Below are 24,658 nucleotides of genomic sequence, written 5' to 3' on the forward strand. Positions count from 1 at the left end.
TTGTATAAAAATTCCACAAAGTCTTATTCAGAATGAAGCAAGCACAAGCAACCTATAAAGCAAATTTGACAGTTTCATGAAGCAAATCAGTTTATATCAATGTGAAATTGATATCTGACACCTTGCTGGAAGCTTTGATGACTCAAATATCCTGCTACTGTAAATTTCAAATGAGAGAGCTTGATGAACCATATTCTTCCCGGAAAGCAATACCACACACCCATACAAATGTGCAACTTATGTTGTGTTGGCTGAACACACTGCTGGGACTGCAGTTTGGCTGGTAGACTGGGTTGAGGGTTTGTGTTGGGTGGCGTGGCTAGAGAAGAAGAGAGGCAGGAAGCAGGAGGAGGAGTTTTGGAAGGATGGCTTATGAGTAGAAAGGAGCGAGTAGATGTGCAGTTCCACCACTGGGTAATCATCTCTTTCTTTGGGCACAACTTGGCAATGGCCATTCATTTATTCATTCTTGTTGGTGATCAGGTCCTCAAAAAATGCTGTGCAGAAATTGCAGCAGAGCTGATATATGACATGGCTGCTTTCACAAATTTCCCTCCATCTGACAAGCTAGACTAAGTCTGTAACAGGACTAGAGTAGGATATGCTGGGTGAATCAGGCAGGTCTTGCCCCTGGGTCTTGCATAGGGATATGACAACGGTGGCAAGGGTTTGAGAGTGAGAGTGGCATAGATTGGGTAGGCAGTGTAATACCACTTCAGGAAAGGTGAGATGCAACTTGGGTAGACTGTATCTCATTTCTGGACATAGAGATAGATATTCAAAGGCCTGGTGAAGGACTTGGTTCAGTTTCTCCCATCTGGGGTGATATTGGTTGATGAGGTGGCTGCTCTTTTGCAGCTGGTTTTCGAGGGATGGTGGGAGGTTTAGGGGCATGTGAAGATAAGATGGAGGGAATGTGTTTGTAGACTAATGTTGGAGGATAGTGCCTGTCTGTAAAGGCCATTGTGAGGCCTTAGGTATACTGGGCTATGGAATTATCATCACTGGAGGTATGGCATCCACTAGTGGCCAGTCTACATGAGAGATTTTTTGTGTGGAAGGTATGTACTGGCATGTACTGTTGACAGTTCACGGGATTGATATGAACAGAGGAATGAATGGAACCACCAGATAGATAGAGGTCAACATCCAGGAGGTGACATGATGGACTGAGGATGAGCAGGTGAAGTGAATGGAGAAGAAGGTGATGTAGTTGTGGATGAGGGTATTTGAAAGACTTTTAAAAGGTTTTCTGTAGATTACCAATAAACAAACGGACATAGAAGGATGCCTTTCAGGGACAATGACCTCGCGACAGATTTGTTTTGTACCTTCCCCTCCAAGAAGTAGTAATTATGTGTGAGGACATAATAGGTTAAATGTATAATGAGCGAGGTAGTGATTCTGTAGTCAGTTGGTTGTGGTAGTATTTGGAAGCACCAAGCCCCTGGGCATGAGAGAATGTTGGTGTATAGGGAGATGGGATCAACACTGATGAGTAGGTATCCAGGTGTTAATGGGATGGGGAATTTCGGGAGCCACTGAAGGAAGAGGTCTGCATCTTTAATACAAGAAGCTAGCCTATGAGCAACTGGTAAGAGATGCTGGTCAAAAAGAGTGAAGATCGGTGGAATACGAGGACAGTAACCAGCTACAACAGGGCATCCAGGACTGTTGGGTTTAACAATTTTGGGAAGCACGTAGAATGTGGGTGTACAGGTGATTTTTGTGGTGAGGAGGGACATAGATTCAGGAGAACAAGTCTGGGATGGGCATAAGGATTTGACTATGGACTGGAGATTGTTTTGGATTTCTGGGATAGGATCACTGAAGCAGAAATTGTCGGTGAAGGAGCCAGACAGTTTGTGGATGCCTTCTGTCAGGTAGTCAATGTGATTCATCATGACAGTGGTGAAGCCTATGTCTGCTGGGAGGACGATTAATGTTTTTCTTCCCTAACGACAGACCATCCCAAGTAGACAGCATATTTGCAGTAACAATAATTGGATTTATCAGTACACTGAAGGTCTCACAAATGCCTTCTTTGCAGACAGGCACTATCCCCCAGACCCAGTCTGCAAAGAGATTTCCCACATTATATCCTCACACAGCCCTAATCCTTACACCTCTCTAAGAACCAGCTGCAAAAGAGAACACTGCTCATCACCCAGAATCACAGGTGATATTGGGTGATGACAATGAGTGAGAAAGAAAATGAACATCTTTCACCAGAGCCTTAACTATCTATCTTTATGCCCAGAAATGGGGGACATCCTAGCCACAATATTTCTCGTCCTACTTAAAATGGTATTGCACCAGCAACCCAATCTACACAACATCCTGGTCTATCCTTATGACACTCTCACTACCAGATCTTTGCTATAAAGCCCATATCCCTGCAAAAGGGGACTGATGACCCTGTAGTTTGATCCCTCTGTACCTCAAACCAGCCAACCAACCTGCAAAAGTCTCAGGTGCAAAATCTGCCTGATTCATCTGCCCAGCACACCTCATTCTAGTCCTGTTACTGGCTTATCCAACCCCATCAGAGGCAGCGCAACCTCTGAAAGCAGACATGACATATACCAGCTAGCTCAGAATTTGATATGGGTATGACCACCAATCAGCTGACCACCAGAACAAATGACCACCCCAAACTGTGGCCAAGAGTAGAGTTGACCAGCCAGTGGCACAGTATACTGCTGAACATGACATGCTCGAGTTCTATGGCTGCTTCACAACCTGATCCATCTGCTCTGATGGCTAGGTGCTGCACACCTATCAAATACACTTGTCGCCTGCCCCCACCCCCCTCCCAGATTCATATTATATACATCTGCTCTCTCCCTCTGGGCTGTGAACCACCCCTCTTCTCCCTTTCTGCCTCTTTTCTCCCTCTACCCAACCCACCCTACACAAATCCTCAATACAGTTAATCTGCTGAACTGCAGTCCAGGCAGTGTGCATTCAGCTCACACATTGTAGCTGGACTGGTGTGTGTGTGTGTGTGTGTGTGTGTGTGTGTGTGTGTGTGTGTGTGTGTGTGTGTGTGAAGGGGAGGCAATTTTGTATGGCTATTGATGACTTAATGCATCTGCTAATTGGAAAGTTCTCTCTATTACCCCTGAATTATTAATGAAATTATCAAATACAGAAAGTTCTAAACCCTGAAAGATGTTGCTGCAATCAGATCCACTGACAAGATTTGTCGTGAACAAAACAGAGAGAATTTTTTTTACATTGTTTGATATATAGATAAGAGCTACAATACCAAACATCAATATTACAGTTAACTGCACAGACGTGTTAATATAAATCTAAAGAACAATACTGGAAAAGTCTAAAGTCAATTCTCTGGTTTCGTAAACGAAACCGGGATGTGTTTCTATGTCACAGAATAACAATTTTTTGCCCAGTTTATTCTAACTAGCAAGGAAAAAAGAGGAAGGAAAAAGGATTAGAGTTTAATGTCCTGTAGACATTGGATTGACTTAACAATGGAGGGGTGGGGAGGGGGGGGGGGAGAGGGGGAAAAAAGCCATTCCCTTTCAAAGGAACCATGCTGGCATTTTCTGGAAGAGATTTATCAGAATCTTGAAAACCTAAATCAGGCAATGCAGATTTGTACACTGTCCTCCTGAATACGAGTCCAGTGTGCCAACCACTGCACTACCTTCTTTGGTAGGAGAAGAAAAGAGGGCAGAAGATCTATAATAGGATATGTATTTTTTTGTCTCTTCTAGCTTTAACAGAAGCAGAATTTGTCACTGTGACAAAAGTTACACCAGCAATTACATGATTGAAGAATATTCTTGCATTATTTACCATAACTGTGAAGACTTTTATATTTTTAATATAATCAGTCAGTCATGTACTTCTTGCCTAATTGCCTAAATGAAATATTTGTTTTTCAATAGCAACATAAAATTAAGACATTTCCTGGACCACATTAACTGAACTCAGTGTGTAACACTGCTTAGTATTGCAGACAAACAATGATCTAAAAATGAAAATAATCTTTTGATAAGATGGCTAAAAATCTCAGCTCAGCATGCTTTGCTCTTAAAAGTAGTTCTGCCATCCATCCAACCTATGCAGTAGCCATGTCTGTCCCCACTCCAACCCTGCTTCCAACCCAGTTACCAATTCGCTCACATCACTGCACTAAACCTAGATGCAAGCCCCATCCTGTACATCCTCCAATTACCAACTACTCTAAAATTACTACAAGCATACCCTACCACATCAAAGGCACAATCACCCTGTGAAAGCAGTCATGTGATCTACAAACTTAGCTGTAACCACTGTGCTGCACTCTATATGTGGGCCTAACTACCAACAGGCTGAAACTTCTTGGCAGATTAAAACTGTGTCGGATCGAGACTTGAACTCAGGATCTTTGCCTTTTGCGGGCAAATGCTTACCATCTGAGCTACCCAACCACAACTCATGACCCGTCCTCACAGCTTCAGTTCTGCCACTACCTCAACTCCTAACTTCCAAACTTCAACTCTACCAACAGGCTGTCTGTCTGTATGAATGGCCACCACCAAACTGTGGCCAAGAGACAATTAGATCACATAGTTGCTAAGAATCCCTACCAACATGATGCCCTCCACTTTAACAACTGTCTGACAGCCTGTGTCATTTGAATTATTAACAATAACACCATATTTTCTGAACTGCACAAGTAGAAACTCCCTGCACAACACATCCTTCGTTCCCTAACCTCCCTAGCCTTGATCTTTGCTATTTCCCATTCTCCACCTGCCTATTCCCTGCCCAGCTCCCATTCCAGTACTACACACACCTTCTATTCCACCAATGCACATGTGTAGTCTTCTCCCCTTCTCTACCCTCTGCTTTAGAACAGTCCCCTGATGTTGCATATAACAGCCCTATTCTGTCCCCCCAACCACGTTCCTACATGCTCCCATAGGCAACACTAGCATCTACACTGACAACTATCCTGCTATCTCTCTCCCCCTCCCCACCCACACCCCTTCCAAACCACTACCTACCTCAGCTACATTTCAGTGCTCACCTCAGCTGCAGTTGGAGTCGGGCATAAGTGCTTGGAGAAAACATTGGCCATGTGTGCGTAAGTTGAACTTGTGTAAATGTGTGTGTGTTTTCCAATTGCTGAACATTTCTAACATTCCTTTTTGTTGTGCTTGTCTATAACACCTCCTCTACGTGGCGAGTAGCAATCTCTCTTCTCCACAAGGTTGTAAAACTAACAGCTGTAGTTTTGTGTGATATCTTGTAGTACCAGGCGGTTCTAATTAAAGAAGAAAAAAAGTCATAGTTCCAATTCTGGCCACCAGGTACAAATCTGGCACTGTGAATGCAAGAAAGATGCTTAGAAATGTTTCCATATGTATTGGATTAGGAACAGGATGTAGGCAGAAATGGTCAAACAAGAGAGAAAGGCATAGTGTTGTTGCTATTACTAACCACAGCTTAGAAAATTTGTTAAATATGAGCACCAGTGATCAACGAGATGTTATACAAGGCATCTCAATCATGTGCAAATTTCATGGTACACATGACATGCCCTGTGGGTACGTTCTCTTAAAAGAAGAATGGACTGAGAATAAAAGTGCCTGTGAATCCCATCACACACTCACATACAGCGAGTATAATGCCTCTTTGTGCACAACAGGTGGTTTAACACTACCTCAAATTCAGCAATTCTGTGTATCCACTGCATTCTGTAGTGTGAACTGTGCCTCATCACTTTATAGAATATTGCCCTGCCACATGCCATCAACTTTGATCTGAGCCAGAAAGCAAAGAGTAAATTTGGAATGTTGTTGTAGGTCATGAAGTTTCATGTGCCACACCATCTGGGTCACATACAAATACCAGTGTAAAACAGACCTCAAAACTTTCCATACTCCTGACTATGGAATGGACAATTCTTATGAAAATGCCCAAGTACTAGCACTACCCAGGGCATACACTGCATGATCAGTTACAGCAAGAGTAACATCTTCAATAACTTCCACCGGGGCAGAACACCTTCCTCTTCTGGTGCCACACCACACTCACTCATGTTTTCAGATTTCATTATCATCTTCTTTCAATCATCTAATCATATTTGGCCTGCCCTCAGACCATTCAGTTGGTGATACTCTCTCAGTGCAGCACTGTAATTGCTGCCAATCACATAAAACCATTTCACTAACACTGTGCTGTCTCTCTTCTCTATAGCTACACTGTTCACTCACATTATGGCTTGTCAAATGACAACATGGAAGTCATCATCAGCAGATTACAGAAATAAAACACAAAGATAGTGAAACACAAAAAATATCCAGTGTCTACAGTGATGAGGAGAAAAATCTAGTATGGAATCCCACAAGGGTTAATTCTGGGACCTGTCCAATTTCTGCTGTATATAAATGACTTGGCTAGTAAAGTACACGATGGAACCACTGTACTCTTTGCAGGTGACACTAATATTCTAATTAAATCACAGAATAAGGAAAATCTGCAGTAGGCTTCAATATAAGTTAGGCATACCTTAATGTGCTGGTTCAGGACCAATAGGCTCATTATGAACTCTGAAAAAACTGTGGCAGTTAACTTCCACACCACTCAAAACTCCATCCTGCAAATGCAGTTTTCACTATCGATGGAAAAAATTTGTTAAAGGTAGAACTGAAGTGGGAGGTGTACCTAAACAATTTAAATAAGAGACTGAATTCACTAATAAATGCTGTTAGCATTCTCACTTGGAATACAAGCTGCTCACCAGTGCTGACACTGTACCATTGTAGCATAAAGTTGCTACTTATGTACAGAATAATTTTAGGGGGAATTCCACATATTCAACAAAAACATTTAAAATACACAAAAAGATTATCAGGGTGATAAAAAAAGGCCAAATGCCAGGATTCCTGTAGACTCCTATTTAAAACTCTCCAAATATTGCTGCTGTCTAGCTTGTATATATACAAAATACTAATTTTCACAAAAGGAGCATCAAAAATAAGGAAAATCTCTTCAGACACAACTATGATATACACACACATAAAACTAAGCAGAAGATGAACCTACACATGAACACAGTAAATACAAGTTTATGCACAAGAGGAGTGTATCATATTGGAGCTACGTCATGTAATTATTTGCCTTGTTACCTAAAACGCTACTAACGTTAAATGCATTTCTTACTTGAACACTGCTTTATTCTTTGTCTGAATTTATGGAACATCGTAATAACTAATCATCATTTAGCAAATTTTAGGAATTGTCAATTCTTAATAAAGTTTATGTTGAGCTTATCATGCCATCCCACTTAATGACTGCTTTATCACACGTAGATGAAATGTAGTACACCAACCTACATCATTTTGCATATTCATTATGTCAATAATGTAGTCAAAATGACTACTGTATTGTAAATTAACTAGTTTTACCACTGTCCTATGTCATATGTACAAACAATATTCTGAAATGATTCTTGGACAAATGAACATACCATCAGACAAACAGTGTACAGCACTAGATATGCACTAGGTGGCCACGACTGGAACTAATATTGGTTTTCTTTTCCTGCATAAATGGGTTTTGCAATAAAGTATCAGCATATCTACCAAGTTTTGCAGCTATGTAAAAAAAAACATTATGTGCCCTGAAGATATTACAAGAGAAGACATTACAAAAATATCCACATCCATGAAGTACCATCTGTTGACAAAATTAAAAAAAAAAAATCACGAAAGTTAGTACCTGCTTGGCATAAATTGTCATTACTAACACTCATGAGTGCCATATACCATGTGTATTCAACAGGGTTGAATAATATGTTTTGCTTACAAAAATTTAAGGTTTATATGCTGAAATAACTGAACACCCTTAAGTTGTCTTTGAGGGGATAATCACTGTTTACTTTTGAAAAGTTCATTAGTATGTCTAACTACAATGAACGGAAATTAATCACTGATTTGTAAGTAAAACTTGAGGGACTGTGGAAAACAATTGCAGCTACTGAAACAGTCTAAAGACTGTACGGACAGCATTATCCGCAATATGTTTAATTGTACATTCAAATGCGTACCCAAAACGTAGCTCAGTAAATACCCCTCAATAAGCATACCAAAATTTACAATATGTTCAAAGAGTTCAAAGATAAAAGTTTATTTAGTTTATTGGGCTACTATACCGGTTGATTAACATACATTTTGCTTAAAAAAAAAAGTTATGTCACTTATAGTACTGAACAAATTTGAAGCACAATTTGGTAGAGGGACTCATGTTATTTGGGTTTCCATCAGATTTACAACCTTAATTATGGTGAACAAGGATTCAGATGTCAGTATTACTAGTGATGCAGTAAGAGAGTAGTTGATTCAAGAATCAACAAAATGACAGTGTGCTTCTACAAACAAAATTACAGGTTCGGTGCTGGCAGCTAGTAAGCAGATCAATGCACACCAGAAATCAAACTTCAATTGCAGTGCATAAATTTCCAATTTCACTAAAATTATGTAACAGCTTTTAAGTTAGCTTGGGAAATAATTTCACAGAACTCAAAATGGCTAAAAATTGGTAGCTCTATCAATTTCAGAAGCTGAATTCATGGCCCTATCAACAGCTGCACAAGAAGTAAAATATCTTCAAGTACTCTCCTTGAACTGTGTGTAAAACAGTTAATATGAGGGATGCTTGAAAAGTAACACATAATAATAATTTTTCTCCATGGTATTGAAGCTGGAATGTTGAAGTTTCATGGCGATACAGTTTGAAGTTTGTTTTCATGTGCATCTGAACTACAAAACAAACATGGTGCACATGTTACTGTCATCAACTTGTAGAGAGCAGCAAAGTGTAGTTTGATATTTGTGGGCTAAATTTAGAGGGGCATGAATGGGGTGTGTGGGCATGACTGCATGGACCAGAGCAATGTCTCCAGGTGGTGTGAATTCTTCAGAGAGGGTCATGTGAACCCTAGGACTTAGCCACATTCCAGGCGATTGCTAACAGCTGCAATACCGCAGACTGTTGAAGCCACTGAGGCAGAAATTTTGATGACCAGCATGTGCAAAGGAGCAGTGTAAAATATTGTTCATAACATGTTTACATTTCATAAAATCAGACAACCATAAGAGCCAGTGAATGATGACAAGCTTGGATCACTTACTGATTATAAGATGTGAGTGTACTACTATAAAGCCAAATCCAAGCAGGCCTCTACAGAGTGGAAACATGCTGGTTCTCCAGTATGAATAAACTTCAAAACGATTCAGCCAGCTAGGAAAGTGCTTATGACAGTGTTCTGCGATATGTACTGAACCACTGCGAATGCTTCAGCCTACACTAAAACTTAGATAAAGTTGCATTGTACCCAATGTGACAGATGTCACAACATTAATGCTGTCGGTGTAAAACTTCTTCGTAACAAAGCTCACACCCATGTTCCAGCTCCTGTTCATAAGAAAACTGCCAAATTTGGGTGAAAGGTGATCCAGCATTCACCATACATTCTGGACCTTGCACCATGAGACTTTCATCCCATGAATAAATTCTTGGCCAACACTTTGCAACAGATGTGGAAGTAAAATCACCATTCCACAAATGGCTATACTCCGACCAAATGGATTTCTACAAACAGGGCATATTGAAACTGGTATCACAGTAGGAGAAATGTTTTGAGAACATTGGTGACTATGTAGAAAAGTAGGTACAAGATGTAAGTCCATTTATGACCTTTTTTTGTTAAGCATTTTGGTCATAAAATTATTGGGTGTTACTTTTCGACCTTTCCTTGTATGACTGAAATTGCAACCAATCAAAAACATAAAAATCACCTACATACACCCTAACAGACGAACACACATGAAGGCTACCAGATACAAAACCTATCAAACTGAGACATTCTGTCATCTGACAAAAGAAATGCAAACTCTAGTTGAGGGTAGTACAGCTTCATAAGTGTATGGTTAACAGAAATGAATCCACATAAATATGTACAAGAATTTTTATATAAAATATCAAATGTCTTATTAAAACTGGAAGCAAATATTACTATACCACTAACAATGTCTATATGGTTTCAAAGGAGCAAAGATATTTTAGGCCAAATTATTTACAGATATCATCACCGAAACAGAATGCAGTTTCAAGGGTGTGTAGATGAAAAAAGAAAATGAGACTTCCACTGTTTTCAACTCTTTTTCATGGATGTTTAAATAAGTGGCACACAGGATCTAACTTTAAGGAATAAGATAAAGTTAGAGAAATACAGATAAAGTTAGAGAAATAACTAAGCTGGCTGTCAAAAAAATGTCATTTATACATAGAAACCAAGGTAAGGTCTTTTTGCTAGAAGAGCCACATACTTAGGAAGATCACAAACTTGGGCTAATAATATCTGGCATTGTTACAACAACTGAGAACCTCATTTATCCATGGATTTCCTGAATGTTACATTAACAGTGAATAACAATAACAAGACTTCCACGTGAAAACAGAGAGGTGTACTTTTGAACCAGAAAATGACTACAATGTACAAATTATACATGAAGGAAGAAATGGTGCTAGTGTGAATTCCAAGCTTTCACAATAATATATTTAACTTGCTTGAGTGGAAAGCACTGGCACAGCCAAGGTTTAAACACTGCACTATACATAGTGAATCACAAAAGAATGATTACATTGAAGCTCTAATTGAGTTGGAACTAACAGAATTCAGGTTATCACCAATCACTTTATATTTTTCTTGAAAATGTAGAGTTCATCTTAACATCTCAATTTTAAGGTGTGATTGCCAACTTTTGTGAAATGCGAAAGTGAAGGTTTGGATAGCAGAAGTGTATAATATTCTGTTGTTTTACAAAGGAGGAAGGTTGACCACAACAAAAACTCTCTTTAAAATATCAAGTACAGAGTGAAATATTACAGAAGGAACAATGAAGCAGTCAATGCCATAACAGCATCACTATTGTGACATGGGAAAAAATAAATACTATAAAACAGAAAAGAGTATGTTTATATTTTCTTTCTATTTTATAATTAGTACTTTTAATTAAACAAGTTTAAGTAAAAAATTTAACTTCTGAAGTGTTCTGAATATTTTATTATTTTGTTATTCTGCTTATACTTGTGTAACAATAAAATTTGCCTGTTTTTAATGAAACATCAAAACGCCATCAAATTGCAGAGGTTAATATGGAGAAATGAGATAGTACACATAGCATTTGTAACTATCTGCAGAAATAATAATAATTATAATAACAGACTATTTCATTGTTTCTTTCCTCTCTGTCCCTTTGGAGAAACATAAGAACCATTAATCATAGATACATTTGTGAAAATAAAGTTACTCCTTATTCTTATATCTTAATGAAAACTAGACTTACTGATTAACCTCCAGCTAACACACTAATTCTTAAAAGTTAAGTTAAAGTTGTAGAGTATAAAAACAATTTTCTTACCTGTGCAAGAAGACTACTTCAACATCCACATCTTCTCGGTCTTCGTGAAGAAAGTCTTTAAGAAAGTGGGATACCGACTCGTATGTTATGTGGCCACACACTACAATATGCCTGTTGGAAGTACAAGATCATCAGTTAATTTTATAATACCATGAACAAACATAAACACTGACTTGCTAGTGATATATAATAAATAAAAAGTTTCTCATGTTTAAATGTATCATTCAATTTTCCATTGATTCAGCATTGAAAATCTGAGATATTATACAAATATAATTTCAATCTTTATATTTCTGTCTGCTGCCCTCTCTCTTCACAACTGCCTGTATCAAACTCAGCTAAACATCAATTAAGCCCTTGAGTATCTAGGTGTTCTACACACAGAAAAAGGTACACTGAAGCTAAAAAATACTTTTCAGCACAGGAAAATGTGCACATGCATGCACATAACATACAAAAGTGTACGCAGGTAGTTGGCATATAAAAAGAATGATGAACTATCCTCGACAATTACAGAAATCACTGTTAAAAGTGACAGCAGTAGTTTTCTGTCCCCTCCAAGTTCTTGTTTAAAGAAAAAGGTAACATATATCACATAAAAAGTTTCCTGTGCAGATGAGTTCATGTTCATGAAATATTTCAGAGGGAATCTAAAACTGCAAGCAACCAACATCAATTCTTAAAATTAACTACACAACAGTTAAAAGCATCAAGATACTGAGAACCCTATAACTGCAGCAAGGAAATCACTGGCAGTGTAAGGATTTCAAGACAGGATAAAATCTCTATCTTATATGACTTGTTATAGCATGAACTGTGTTGTGAGAATATTAGTGTAAATGAGTTAAACTTCTCACTCTAGATGGTTGCAGTTAGAACAGTGGTAACAGAAGACATCATCACTATGCAGTAGTGTATGCCCACTATTGTCTGTCAATGTATATGTCATTCGTACAAAGTAGTCATGTTTCTGACTAGGATGTGACAAAGAAGGGATAAGAAGTTCTGGTAAAAGATTATCTTTATAGATACTATTTTTGGAAACCTGCTGTTCACTAAAGATGCAATGTACTAGGGGGCAATGATAGTGTCAAAGAGCCATTCACAGGTGTTTTTCAAACAATAACTGTTTAATACTGTTTATGTACGACACCAGAAACAGAATAAATGTAGTTGAAATTGATAGCATGTATGTGACTGCATTCTTTTAATGCCATAAAAAAACCATTCTGATTTATGAAAGCTCTGGACACAGTCAAGTCTAATTACTTTTCAATTATATCTCTCTTTTGACCAAAAAAAAGTTAGCGCAATGTACTTCACATTGTTGTTTTGTATATTATACTAGCCAACAGTCAAAACGTAACTGGGATGAAATAATGTTTGTTAACTATATTGATTATGCTGATAATGAAAACGACAATGATAAACTTGAATTGGCTCTCACTTCCAAGTTAAAAGGGAGGGGGGTGTCATATTTCATTACAATTATATTTTATTAGCATTCACTGTCAACCGCTTCCCATCAGGCTTCAAAATTCCACTAATAGTAGTCACAGTGATGAACTTTGAGGCAACAATAGCTGTGTGTATTTTGTCGCTATTTTTATCTCATATCTCACGCTTGTAGCAACAAGGGGAATGGAACAAGAAGGAAGTACGGAACATGCTTCATTTAAGCATAGGCAGATATCGTCCTTGTAGTTCCTGTGATTCAATTTGCCTGACAAATGTGTAAACAGTGCTGACAATTTTTGCTTCATTTGCGGACAAGTTAGACTGAAATCACAAAGGAGGCCAAGACTGCCAAATATCAGGAAGATGACTATACTTTAGCAGTGAAATCAGGGACCAGAACAAGCCCTGGCCCTCTCATGTATGTTGCATATCTTGTGTCTCGAGTCTTCAACTGTGGTTGAATTGCAAAAGATCTTTCATGGGCTTTGCTATGCCTGTGATCTGGCAAGAATCACCAAACCATGTGAATGACTGTTACTTTTGAATTACAACTCCATTGACACATGGTATTTCGAAGAAGAGAAAGTCTTCCTTGACATATCCAAACATACAGTTAGTCAAAGGACCAGAGACAGGCTGCCTGTTCCTGCCACACACCATTGTGATCATGACAAAGCATAGTGATAATGGTGCCACACCATCACTTTCAAAAACCAGTTCTTTGAAAGGTCTGATTTTGTTTGTAATGATGAGTGCAAAACGATTCACAAAATAACACAGTATGAACTTAATGACCTCGTGAGAGATCTGGAATTTCCAAAAGGTAATGCAGAACTGTTGGCATCAAGACTACAACAGTGGAATTGTCTTGATGAGAAAGAAAGTGTCTCTATGTTCTGTAACCACCTATGCCATTCCTTCCATTTTTTGAAGAAGAAAAGAACTAGATATTTTGTCGTGATGTACAGGGACTAATAGTAGCTATGAGCATTGACTACAAAAGTGATCAGTAGAGGTTGTTCATCAACTACCCCGAAGTAGGTCTCAAGTGTGTGCTACTGCACAATGGTAATATGTTACCACCGATTCTGATTGGGTATGCACCTTACTTGAAAGAATATCATAACATGAAACAATTGTCACTGCAACTGAACTACGACAAGTTTAAATGGCAGTTTTCTGAGGATCTGAAAGTTATAGGCATATTACTTGGGATACAACATGGCTACACCAAATTATGTTGCTTCCTGTGCCTCTGGAAAAGCTGCACCAAAGCACTTCATATAAAAAGAAAGATTGCCTACAAGCCATCATATTGATGACTCCACATAAAAAATCTAAATAAATAAATAAAAGTTAATCACTTGAACCAGGATCTCAATATGTTATGAACAAAATACCTTCAAATCTTGAAACATAATTTTTCCCACTCTTCATATGAAATTGGGCCTAAGAAAAACTCCATTAGGGCCACAGACCAAAAAACTGGGGAAGCATTTCTCTATCTGCACAAGAAATTTACACATCTTAGGGAGGCAAAAACTAAAGAGGGGATTTTCACCAGTTACCAGATACACGAGCTGTACAGGGATGAGCTTTTCAACACCATCCTGACAGATTATGTAAAGTTGGCTTTGTTCAAGTGTCAACAAACTTTTTGGGAAATAAAAGGGCTGAAAACTAAAAGCATGTTATGGCAAATCTTCTGAACTGATACAATAAACTTAAGTGCAACACGTCCTTAAAGTTACGTTTCGTAGATTGCCATTTGGATTTCTTTCCCAACAACTGTGGTGCTGTAACCAATGAGCAGAGAGGTTACTTAGACAAGCAAATTTTGGACTTCGAAAGGAGATACCAGGGAAGGTGGAGTGCACCAATGTTGGCCAGTTACTGCTGAACACCAAACAGGGAATCACCAGAAGAAAACTACAAACACCAGGCAAATGATTCCACCTCAGTGACCTTCCTTCGAAGGATAACACTGAGGTAAATACATCATAAGCTCATATAGCCAATAACGTAAAGTTATCATAAGAGCTAATCTTGCACTTTCACTGACACTTTGGTTATCACTACACCACTCAAAAACATAAAGATAATCTGTTATCAGACCAGTTTTAATCCAGTATGATACCTAGCTCTAATTTGTGTGTGTGTGTGTGTGTGTGTGTGTGTGTGTGTGTGTGTGTGTGTGTGTGAGGCGGGCATGGGGAGGGGGGAGGCATACTCCAAAATATAAACCTCACCCTCACACAAATTATTGTATATGTGTCTGTTATTGAAGCTCCAACCAGTGAAATGAGCGACTAATCATCTACCACTTTGTTCCCAACTTGATAATCACTGTCAGTATTTCCATACAGCTTTCAACTGACACCTCAAATTTGGTAAATGGCTAACCTACTTAATGTGACTCCATGTATCACTATTTATGTTTATGATGGTCTTTTTAGAGAAAATTCTTATAGTAGACATTCTTGACAAATTATTCCTCAAATTTCTTGCTCATAAACTTTAACAGAACCAGCCAATAGGAAAACTATTAGATCTGCAACTGTGCATCCACCATTTTGCAACAGATGGCAGAAGTGGGCAAGTGGTAGGGCAGATGGTAGGTTGAAGTGTAAAAAAAATAAGCTTAAGGTATTTGGAAACATGATGCCATCAAAATCTTAGGTGATTTGTGATTCCATTATAAAGTTATTCTCGACTGAATTCGCCAACTGAGGAACCTAGTTCTCATCATTTGTGGAAACTTTTAATTTTCTGCTTTAACATGAAGAAATCTGTGCTTAAAGTTCACAAAATGCTGGTTAAGACCTATGTTGAGGCAACCATTAGTGACAGAACATGCTGAGAATGGCTGTAGTACAACAATTATGGTGATTTTGACATTGAAGCCTGGAATGGCGGTGGAAGGGAGAAGGTTTTTGCAGTTACTTAAACAGATGGAAATAATCACTGCAGATTGTTATCAAAAGCAATTGATGCATTTGAGCCAGCCAGCCACAATACAGTGATATACATGAAAAGCTCATTTTGCAGCATGGCAATGCTTGACTATATGTCACAAAAAACGTCAAAATATACTTGGAAACACTGGAATGAGAACTCCAGCCCAACATGTCTTATTCTCAAGACATTGATCCTTCTGGCTGACCAGCTCTTTTGGTCATATGAACAAGTGCAAAATTTGATCAATTCACAGATCTCTTCAAAAGAAGCCCAGTTCTTCTGCTGTGGTATTTATATAGTGCTTGAAAGAAGGGAGAAAGTTGTGGCCACCAATGGCCAATCTCTGAATCAAAGTTGTTTTATGTTTTTCACAATAAAGCCTCAAACTCCCAAGAAATAACAGCGGAAGCAAAGTTGTAGATCTAATACAAAAAATATAATGCTATGACTGGTGCCTCTGCGACTATCCCTGAGTAGCCAATATAAAGTATGGTTTATAAACCACATTTAAAGCTTAAGGAAACATATGCAACTGCTCTTAATGGACTACACTCCTTAGAAAAGGTATGTCCCTCAACTGTTAAAAGACACTAAAATTGATTAACCAAGAAATGAGCTCAAATATTCAGTTGAGAATTGAAGAGCAGCAGCCTTGAAAGTGCACATCTACTATTTGATCAGAATTTTCCAATGGAATTCTGTGAAGAAGTGTGCTCTTAGTTTTTTAATCAACATTAAGACTGGCATACTTAATACTGAAAACATTTTTAGCATAATAAAACTTATCATTTAGAGGTATTTATAGCTATTTTCCAATCACGTATCAATTAATGGATTGCGGACTTTGCTACAACCTACTTCAATAATTGTAGTAATTATAAATAACCACAATTTCTCACTTTTTAACCTTTTTCTTCCATGGTTGCATCAACCACAGAACTGTAAGGGAATTTGAATACTTGAATTGCAAATTAATTGCAGCAGAAAATTAATTTACTATCCAAATGAGAATAAACTAGCAATGAATGTGAATCATACATTCATCCTATGACTGAATGCTAATGGAACGTATGTAACATACTAATGGTTGCACAATCTAAATGAAACCTGACTTAACAACGTGATGATTATGTAGCTATAAAATTATACCAAGAATTTCAAATACATAATCTCAAAGAAGGGAAAGTAGCGAACACCTTTAATAAACATTGTTTCTGCTCATTTACATTTAGAGGAGTGTTTACCTGAACAGGAAAAGTGATAGCCAGTAAAACAAGAAAGGAAAATGTATGGGTGATGAAAAGTTGACAGCAGGGAAAGCAGAAGACTCAACAACTTAAATGAGAAGAATGAAATAAGTGCTCATAAAAGATGTAAAAGTTGGTGTGTATGACTGGCTTAACAAAAACGGCAACCATTTTGAAAAAGAATTATGGAAAAGATTCCACAAGTAAGGCAAGTAAAATATATAGGAGGAATATATTGAAAATAGGATGGGAAAAATTGAAGCAGAGCAAAGAAACATTAAAAGAAAAGTTCATTATAAACTTAGTCTCACGGAACTATGTATCACATATTGGACACTACTGTTATTTAGCATGATACATAAACCTACACTTTCTGCAGTAACTGAGTCAACAACCAGCTAATTCCACAAACAAATAATACTCATCCAGTTGGAATGTAAAACATTTACTAATTTATGAATAGTATTTAACCTCCATCTCTTCTTGCCCTCTTAAAAAATCAATTTTACTTCATGCTTTCAGATATCATACTTCATTTTCACAAAACACAGTTAACTAAGCTTCTACATAACAAATATTTGAATTTTACAAACAAAAATTCAGTAAGATATTTTTTGTTTTGTTTGTTTAATATAATATTTAGTAATTTAATGTGATATAGCAAATCTGATAAAATTTTTCAATGTCACAGTGAGTAGCTTGGAGGTGACCTCACATACTCACAGTTAAATTATCAACTCCTCATATCTTTTCTGAGTTGCTCAGTGTATGAGGGTTTTTTGTCCTTTGACTTTAAGATAAAACAAATAATTGAAACAAAGCTATGTGTGTCATGTTTGATCAATGGCTTCACCATGGTACATATGCCTCCCACAGAGTAGGCTGAATAATCAAATAACAGAATATTATATGACACAAAACTGTGAAACTTTCACATAAACAACCTTAACATGGAAATTCCTTTTAATAATAGTTAGCAGTAATTCATACTGTTCAACATTCTGAAATGTACAATCCTGTGCAAAGACACTGTAGTGCAAAAATGTCTTTCTTGTTCTTTTGAATCTACAAAATTAAGACCAGTTCCTAATGCACCATATACCTGCTGTCCTTGTGACTGGAGTGGGTGCAAAAGCACAGTCAAGACATTTACATCAGTACTTCACAGCACAGTTACATCAACCTGAAGGCAGTAAGGTATATGGCACATTATAATTATGATAATTAACATCCATCCAATGACTGAGGCTTGATGAAAGATAGTTAAAGACTATGCTTAGCCAAATGTGCACTGCAAAAGCTGCAGTTTTTGCATGCTAAGCTGTTAATTCCACTTCAGTTTTCAAAAATTCAAGATAGCTGCCTATATATAAATATATATATCAATCAAGCAAAGTTAATACATGCAATATGGCTCCTACCACTAATAACCTGCAGTTCTGGGAAAAGGGTGAAGGTTGCTAAAACTAATGATTGAAGTTAATTGAGCCTAAAATATTTTACCATGCTACACTAAAAAATTAGCTTTTCATTCTTTCACTAGCCAAACTATTCTGTGAATACTATGCTCTTTGGCAAAAGATAAACACTGTTAAATAGTTTTGGAAACAGAGCCACAACCTACCCTAACAGCTTCACTCTACGCTAGTTGAAACTTATTTTGCCATGGTGGCATTAATGTCAGTATGACATAACACAGCTAAGCACACTTCCGAGAAAATATTGTAGTCCTTCCTGCTTGAGCTGTATAACCCAAAATCAAATGTCTGCTCAATACGGTTTCAGGGAAGTCATATTAGATATTCTGATTGCTTTTAATGTTGGTACATGCACCAGAGTTCATCTGAATACAATTCATTTTCTAGAGAGTAAATTAATTATTAGATCTAAAATTTTAGTTGTAAATCACTTTCCATTTCTTAAACCAAATAGTTTAAAACTCTTTCCTAGGTTAAACCTACACTGAAAAATTACTGTCTTATATTTTGTCAGTTCTTTATTGGTAGCAGTAATGTTTAAATAAAATATTTTCTGTTAGTGTTAATCGATTATCAGATAAGTGAACATTATCCTGCTGTATGAATGCAAATATAAATTTACCACATTTTGTGTTAAGTGGCAGGAAGTAATTTTCTGTCACAGTTAACTTTAACAATGAAAGCATTCCTCTGATAATTACTATATCAGTAATTTTTCTAGCATACAGTACAGCACTTCAGTATATTAGGAATTAAACTTTGTGTTTCAGACTTGCAAAATTCAACTTGTTAATCTAAATGATGAAATCATGGAAGACAAACACAAAACCAGCTTTATCCTAAAATCATGACATCATGAGGAGTAAACTGGATGAAAGCATATGAAGAAGTTTTGCACTTCTTCCCAGACATAACAGCAAAGTGTGTATGATCAGTTCCACTCTAATTTTGAATCAAATGTACATTCAAAAACACAAATTTTCCACCTTTATGAATGTTTTGAAGTATTTTGTCAAACACAGTGTGATAAAATAATATGAAATAAAGTATTCTACTGTAATTTTATTTATTGTTATGTTCAATAGTATCCACTACAATTTGCTTTATAGTTTTGGAGACCATTAGTTTTCAGGTATATCAATCAATAATTAACATGTTTCACAGATGTTACTGGTAAAAAATGTGTCATTTACAGCAATGAAAATATGAGAAAACATATACAAAAACAGATCATACTTAATTTGTGATTCTCAATATTCTCTGAATACACAAAACCACAGTAAGTTGTAAATAACAGACAAAAAAATTACTATCAACCGACCTTAACTGTGAAAAAAAGAACTTCATTAAAGATATCATTTATCTCCTTTCAACATGAACACAAGCAACGTGCATGAAGAAAGAAACCACCTATGTGAATACTGTTAGGTACTACTCATAAATTTGATCACGTGGTGCTCACAATATAAGCCCCAAATGGGGAGCAGACTTGCAGTTTAAGCATCTAATCTGTAAATGAAACTGTTGCCAAATTTCTTCTGCTAGACAACAGTACGAACAAGTAGCTGGAGAGGTAGTGAGATGGGTACATCCTGTTGCCATAATGCATTGATAGAGAAAGTGTAATATACAACATTTTGATCTTTAATTCTTCTGTAGCAGATGTGTAGCAATTGCAAACTATTGTGGGAGCCATTTTTTTTCCTTAAAATATTTCTCTTGCACATTTAAAGTCATACAATGGATTAAAACTAATTATATTCCTATCCAAAAGACATTGCCTGTCACTGAAAGAATTTCAAGTTACAAGAGAATTATGATGAATATATTTTTGAAAAATTGCTTTCTTTGGGCCATAAATTGTGGACATAATATGGATACAATAAATACTAGATAAAGCACAAAATTTCAAAACGTGTCTCTTTGCTGTTACAACAGAATATGACAGTTTGGCACCACATACACAAATCTGAGAATTTATAGCATTTCATGAATTCAGATCTGCCACTGGACGGGATCACTGTTGGTTAAAGAATGCAACAATCAATTAGCACTAGATACAAATGAACAAGGGTTGGTTTGCATCTTATCAGAGGAAAAATTATAAGGAAACTAAAGTAATAGCAACATCAGGAAAAGTCAGATTAAAACAATGATTACCACAACAATAATCAAAGTGGAGGATATATTTATAACACTGTTTAAATGACAGATTTTTATCCTTAGTCACTGCATCATATGATTAATGAAAGAAGTTATTTCCAATAACATGGTTGCTGAGCAAGCTAAAATACTGTGACATATGACGATAATTTGCTATTTGATTATAACATGATCAAAATTAATTTTTATTTATTTATGAAATGAAATTTAATATTAACTAGTAAAGATACAGAAGCATTTGGACAAAAGAACTCCTTAATAATTTTTCTTTGTTTTCTCGACAGACTTGTTAGGCTAATTGTCTCACCTTCTGCCGCGTTCATTCTTCAAGGTGCCGCCGTACTTGGGTCTAGTCCCAATCAGATCAATAATCTCGGGGATACAACTTGCGAAAATGGCCTATACACGGGGGTCGTCATGGCATGAAGGGATAAAACAGAACAAGACACAAAAACACTCGAATGAATAATGACAATTGAATGAATGATACAAGAGACTGAAAAGACTAGATTTTATAGTGGAACACGGAAAGCAATGTAAGTGCTTCTTCTGGGACACAGGTGCCAGCTTTTGGCAAATAGAAAAGTTCTCATCATATACCTTGGAATCATGTTGTTTGGTTATCAATTACTGTTAAAACTATAACACACACACAGAAACCATGGCTTGTTAGCTCCAGGCACAAAGTTATTTTCCTTCAGCAAGCACATTCCAAGATTTAGCTTTCGCAAATAACATGTACCATAATTACCCAATCACAATGATGTGTTTGCTAAGACACCAAAACAGTGGCAGTACAACTGTGCACTTTATCACAGAATGTGCTATGTCTTCCTACAACACTATCTATCTAGCAAACACATAACCTGCATTTAGGTAAGTAAGGTAATTGCATCACATCCACCAACGAGCCAATGTTTCTTGGTGTACAGCCATGGTGACACCTGGCTCATTTGAATGATATGAACTGCTTCTGTAGGCTTTCAGCTATCACTGCTGAGAGACGATATCTTTTAATGAACATAGCTGTATCCCGGATTGCTTTCTTTAGCAATCTTACAAAGAGGGACACTATATGTCTCGGAAGAGTGTTAATGTAGCACCACTAGTGCAGAAAACAACAAATAATAAAATTACAGTAAGTGAGGGGTGTATTTTGAATATCTAAAGCGATTAATAAGGCAGTGAGTGCATTCTACAGGAATATTAAATCAGCCGCAGTGGACTAGCATGATATCAACTCTACTCTATGTAGCAACAGGCCCTCAGAACCCAGAGAAAGCCTAGTATGAAAACATTCTGATATCAATCAAGGCATGCCACCAAGAAACCATTACATACTATCATGTACCTGCATTGGCTACAGTGGTAGATGGACAGTCATTAATATCTGTATTAAAATTCAAGCCTAATTTAAATCAAATCATTCACAAAACCCTTCTATAAAAGGTGTTTAGTTTATCAAAAATATTGTAAAAGATCATACTGAAAAACTGGGAAGGCTTCAAGTAATTGTGTAACGAATGTCTATGACATTACGCGAGTACCTCCGTCCACGTTCCCGCTTGTATTGCCCTCCGTATTTGCAGCGGTTGCCAGCCAACTCGGTGATCTCTGGGATCCAACTGGCAAACACCGCCTACATAGAACCACCAGCAGCTCCATAACTCAGGAAGATTTGCAGACAATGGAGGCAAGAAAACTTTTCTGACTGAATACAGAATATGCAGCTTTTTCATGCTGGAAACTTAAAATCTTTAAATTCTCCTGTACTAACACAGCAGCAGAAACAAGCTCAACATATTTCTTCGACTTTGAACCATCCGTAAAAGCTATGCTTCTAAATCTTGAATTTTTCAAGAATCATAAAATGATGTAATGTCAACAATTTTGCAAAAATAATCTATCAAACAGTATGCAGATTTCCTGGAATTTGATGAAACTGGTAAATAAAGAACTACAGGCTATAACTGACAATAAATGAAAGCAATATGAGAAGCTAGTGATTAAGGGTGTGTGGAGAGAGGGTGTCTGTGTGTGTGTGTGTGTGTGTGTGTGTGTGTGTGTGTGTGTGTGTGTGTTTGAGAGAGAGAGAGAGAGAGAGAGAGAGAGAGAGAGAGAGTGCGTGTACGCAATCCCCCCCCCACCCTCCCCCAGTTACTCATGCGCACGCATCTGCCGGACTGTGTGTGGTTACACACACATGTACAAAAGTGTGCATGCAAAAGTGGACTATTATTTGCAGATATATGAGCTGTGTGTCATTTCTTTGTATTCATTAATTTCAAGAATTCCATATTTTTAAAAAAAAAAAGGTTAAAAATTATAGATAAAACTTTAAAATCCATTCCAACATAAAATTTACTGACTTAAAAAAACTTATCCATAAAATGATAACACCCGTATTCCATAAACATAACATACAAAAATATTACAAATTACAAAATCCAAGCAAGACTCAGAAGCCAATTTAATAAAAAATTGACTAGTTAAACAGTTCTACAATAATACAAAAATCTGCAAACACAAAAGTTAGATATTATTGAATAAAAGCAAGTACATATCATACAGGAAATTATTAACAAAATCTGACAGGCAAGAGATTGAAATCCGAAATATTTGACAAAGTGAAATGCATGTTAGTGTTGACAGGCAGCTGTAATTTCTTTGCTTCACATTACAAAGAAATGTAAAGAATTATGGGTAAACTGCTCATGCTTGAGAAGGGCAACAAATCATCTGCTAATAGCACTTGGAGCAAAATAATTAAATAAATTGAGAAAGTAAAGAGGAAGCATGTGTTAACACTATTCCACCGTAACAGCTGTACCTACATCAACTTTAATATAGTAAAATGTTGTCACTTGTGGCACAGCTAGAATTTCTTTCTTTGTCTGTTTACATTGATTTTGTTGTAAAATGTATCATAACTTTATTTGGCACAAAGGCATTGTGCACAACTTTCCTAATTCCTACACTGACATTTTGTGCAAGAATACACACCACCATATACTGATCATGTCTGTCATAGTAATTTACCAAGTAGTTTATAGATGGTTCTAAAAACAAACATATGACTTGGTGAAACTATTTTCATTCTTTTCTAACAAGCTAGAATGAACATTTGAATTACTGTAACAAAAAGTATGTTAGTGTCACTGATAGATGAAATTTTCACATTTCTATTAGCAAATTTATGATCTGATGAAAAAAACATTATAAACATTTGTTGATTTATTCCCGCATATTATGAGAATATTCAGGATGAACTAACACATCTTTATGATGACAATTCTGAGAACACTACAGTAAATTAAGGACTTGTGGGAAACTCTTGGAGCTAGTGAGAGAGAAAGAGACAGAGAGAGAGAGAGAGAGAGAGAGAGAGAGAGAGAGAGAGAGAGAGAGAGAGAGAGAGAGAGAGATTATACTCATTGAACTTTCACACTCAGTGATGCAGCCATCATAACAAATTTCTTTCTTTTGGACTGTTTAAAATCTATTTTAACTTAAAACAGAAACAACCTGGTTATTACGTCTAATTATAGCTGTTAGTGAGTCAAGGGACTGTAAACCACGGAAATGCGTCATAGCAGTCCACATCAAGATGTCTAAAATACTCATAAAACTTGTATAATACTTCTCTTTTTAACAGCTGATAATCACTCCTTATAAAAATATGTGTTCTGAACATCACTCAACATTTTACAAATTGTTTTCAGGTTTGATATTTACTTCAATGACAGTACTTAAAAAACAATAGTACAGAATCATCAAATGCTTGTGACAAAACAAAACCTAGGTTACAGACATGCAATAGTATGGGATTCACATACCACACGAATCAGAGGCAATCAAAAAGAATTAAAACAGAACACTAAACAGAAATAATTACTGTTACAGCAGATTC

The 24,658-nt window shown here is 36.8% G+C and overlaps 1 protein-coding gene across 7 annotated transcripts in view; it reads right to left on the reverse strand.

The window, feature by feature from the left end:
• Positions 1-24,658, reverse strand: part of LOC126336369 (calcium-activated potassium channel slowpoke) — a 1,528,406-nt gene that overhangs the window by 627,909 nt on the left and 875,839 nt on the right. For 4 of the 7 annotated variants that reach the window (XM_049999994.1, XM_049999979.1, XM_050000034.1 and 1 more), the window contains one exon: positions 11,445-11,555. In XM_049999994.1, coding sequence (XP_049855951.1) covers positions 11,445-11,555 — 111 coding nt within the window. Of the gene's footprint in view, positions 1-11,444; positions 11,556-21,055; positions 21,148-24,658 lie in introns of all 7 variants that reach the window. The other 3 variants (XM_050000012.1, XM_050000004.1, XM_049999988.1) reach the window with 1 other exon arrangement.

Source organism: Schistocerca gregaria, chromosome 1, assembly GCF_023897955.1.
Source record: "Schistocerca gregaria isolate iqSchGreg1 chromosome 1, iqSchGreg1.2, whole genome shotgun sequence".
In the NCBI taxonomy this organism is placed as follows: domain Eukaryota; kingdom Metazoa; phylum Arthropoda; class Insecta; order Orthoptera; family Acrididae; genus Schistocerca; species Schistocerca gregaria.